Genomic DNA, 2,500 nt, shown 5'->3' with positions numbered 1-2,500 from the left:
ACACTTATGACCGCTGCAGCATCCCCAGGATCACGGCCTCAAAATTAAAAGATGCTCGGCAACTGACTCGTATTTATGACGGTTTGCAGAGTCCTGGGTGTGTGTGTGTGTGTGTGTCACACGAACCCCTTTTGTGACTGCCTGACCAGCAAAGCCAGATTCACTTAACAACCGTGACATGCAAGGTCGCAAAATGGGGCAAAATTCTCTTTTAACGAGGGTCTCGCTTAGCACCATAAATTTGGGGCTCCGTTGCGGTCGTAAGTCAAGGACCGCGTGTAGTGTGAATCCCTTTTTTCTTGAGATTTTGAATGGGGTTTTTTGGGGGGTTTTTTGCCTTCCACCTGGGGTCTCCCTGGAAGCACAACCTGTTTTTTTGGGGGGGGGAACCCCTCACCCTTTTGCCAAATAACCCAAACATTTTTAAAAAGCTGACTTATTAACAAATGTCTCACTTAGCAACAGAAATCCGGGGCGCTATTTTGGCTGCTAAGTCGAGGACTCCCTGTATTACGTCGACCAAAGCAATCCGGAGAAGGCCTAATTTTTCTCATATATTTCTTTTTTTTCCCTATTTTAGTTGGACCCCCAGACGGTGCAGACGAAAAACTGGCAGGTGGACGTGATCGAGATGAACGGGGTAAGACGGGGTGCCGGTCACCCCATTTCGGTCTTCCCCTCCATCCCTCAGGGTACCGGCGATCCTCGACTTACGACAGCCCATTTAGCGACCGTTCAAAGTTTCAATGGCACTGAAACTAAGGGACTTACGATCAGTCCTCGCGCTTATGTCTGTCGCAGGAGGCCCATAATCATGTAGTCCTCAACTTACTACCTACAGGTAGTCCTCAACTTACGACACTTCATTTAGTGACCGTTCAAAGTTACAACAACACTGAAAACAGTAGCTTAGGACTAGTCCTCGCATTTATGTCCGTCACAGGAGGCCCATAATCATGTACAGGTAGTCCTCGACTTACGATGTTTCATTTAGTGACCGTTCAAAGTTTCAACAGCACTGGAAAAAAGGGACATGATCAGTCCTCGGGCTTATGTCCATCACAGGAGGCCCATAATCATGTACAAATAGTCCTCAACTTACGATGTTTCATTTAGTGACCGTTCAAAGTTACGACAACACTGAAAACAGTGACTTATGACTAGTCCTCCTGTTTATATCCGTCACAGGAGGCCCATAATCCTCAACTTTCAATACTTCATTTAGTGACCATTTGAAGTTACAATGCTGCTGAAAACAGTGGCTTATGGCTAGTCCTCACGCTTATGTCCGTCGCAGGAGGCCCATAATCACAGTACAGGTAGTCCTCGACTTCCGCTGCTTCATTTAGTGACCATTCAAGGTTACAACGGCACTGGAAAAAAAGGGACTTATCACCATGTTTCACACTTACGACTGTTGCAGCTTCCCCATGGTCAGGTGATCAAATTTCAGATACTTGGCAACTGGTTCATATTTATGACGGTCCGAAAGTCCCAGGGTCACGTGATCTGTTTTGCGACCTCCTGACAAGCAAAGTCCATGGGGAAGCGTGATCCACTTAACAACCGTTGTTACCGACTTAACAATCACAGTGATTCACTTAAGAACAGTCATAAAATGGTACAAAACTCACTTAACAAATGTTTCACTTAGCAACAGAAATGTTGGGCTCAGTTGTGGTCGTAAGTTGAGGACTATCTGTAATCAGAATTTGGGCGTTTGACAACTGACTCATACTTATGATGGCTCCTGGGGTCAGGTGATCAACATTCGCCCCCTTCCTGCTGGCAAAGTCAGTGGGGGACAACTGGATTCGCTTAACAACCACGCGATTCGCTTAACATCTGCAAAGATTCGCTTAACAATCGTGGCAAAAAAAGGTTGGAAATGCAGAACGCGATTCAAATAGCGACCGCCGTTCTGAGCAATGGGAATTCCAGTTCCAATTACAGTCGTAAGGCGAGGACTAGCTACGGTCGGGAACGCTTTTGAGATTTCTTTGCCTATTTTTTTTCCAGTTTGTGATTTCCTGATTGGTCTTGTTTTTTCTTTCAGGTGAAAGTCGAATTTTCGATGAAATTCACCAGCCGGGATATGAGCCTCAAGAGGACCCCCTCGAAAAAGCAGACAGGGGTCTTCGGAGTCAAAATCAGCGTGGTCACTAAGTAAGATGGGCCGGAAAAAAAGGCTGAGCAAGACAAATGTGTGGGTGGGAACAACAATGTATTTGGAGAAGATATATGCAGAGTCAGTTTGATCTAGTGGTTAAGCCACCAGGCTACAAACTGGGAGACGGTGAATTCTAGTCCTGCCTTAGGCATGAAAGCCGGCTGGGTGACTTTGGGCCAATCACCAGGAGACTTGTGAGTTCTAGTCCCGCCTTTAGGCATGAAAGCCAGCTGGGTGACTTTGCGCCAATCACCAGGAGACTGTGAATTCTAGTCCCGCCTTAGCTGTGAAAGACAGCTGGGTGACTCTGGGCCAATCACCAGGAGACGG

General features: G+C 46.7%; 1 protein-coding gene across 1 annotated transcript in view; it reads left to right on the top strand.

Moving 5' to 3' along the window:
- Positions 1-2,500, top strand: part of ABR (ABR activator of RhoGEF and GTPase) — an 86,744-nt gene that overhangs the window by 64,770 nt on the left and 19,474 nt on the right. The window contains exons 12-13 of the mRNA XM_015823744.1: positions 581-640; positions 2,057-2,166. Coding sequence (XP_015679230.1) covers positions 581-640; positions 2,057-2,166 — 170 coding nt within the window. The remainder of the gene's footprint in view (positions 1-580; positions 641-2,056; positions 2,167-2,500) is intronic.

Source organism: Protobothrops mucrosquamatus, unplaced genomic scaffold (assembly GCF_001527695.2).
Source record: "Protobothrops mucrosquamatus isolate PMUCROS unplaced genomic scaffold, P.Mucros_1.0 scaffold1973, whole genome shotgun sequence".
Taxonomy (NCBI): Eukaryota; Metazoa; Chordata; class Lepidosauria; order Squamata; family Viperidae; genus Protobothrops; species Protobothrops mucrosquamatus.
Note: the sequence above shows the minus strand (reverse complement) of the source record. Positions and strands in the feature narration are given on the sequence as shown.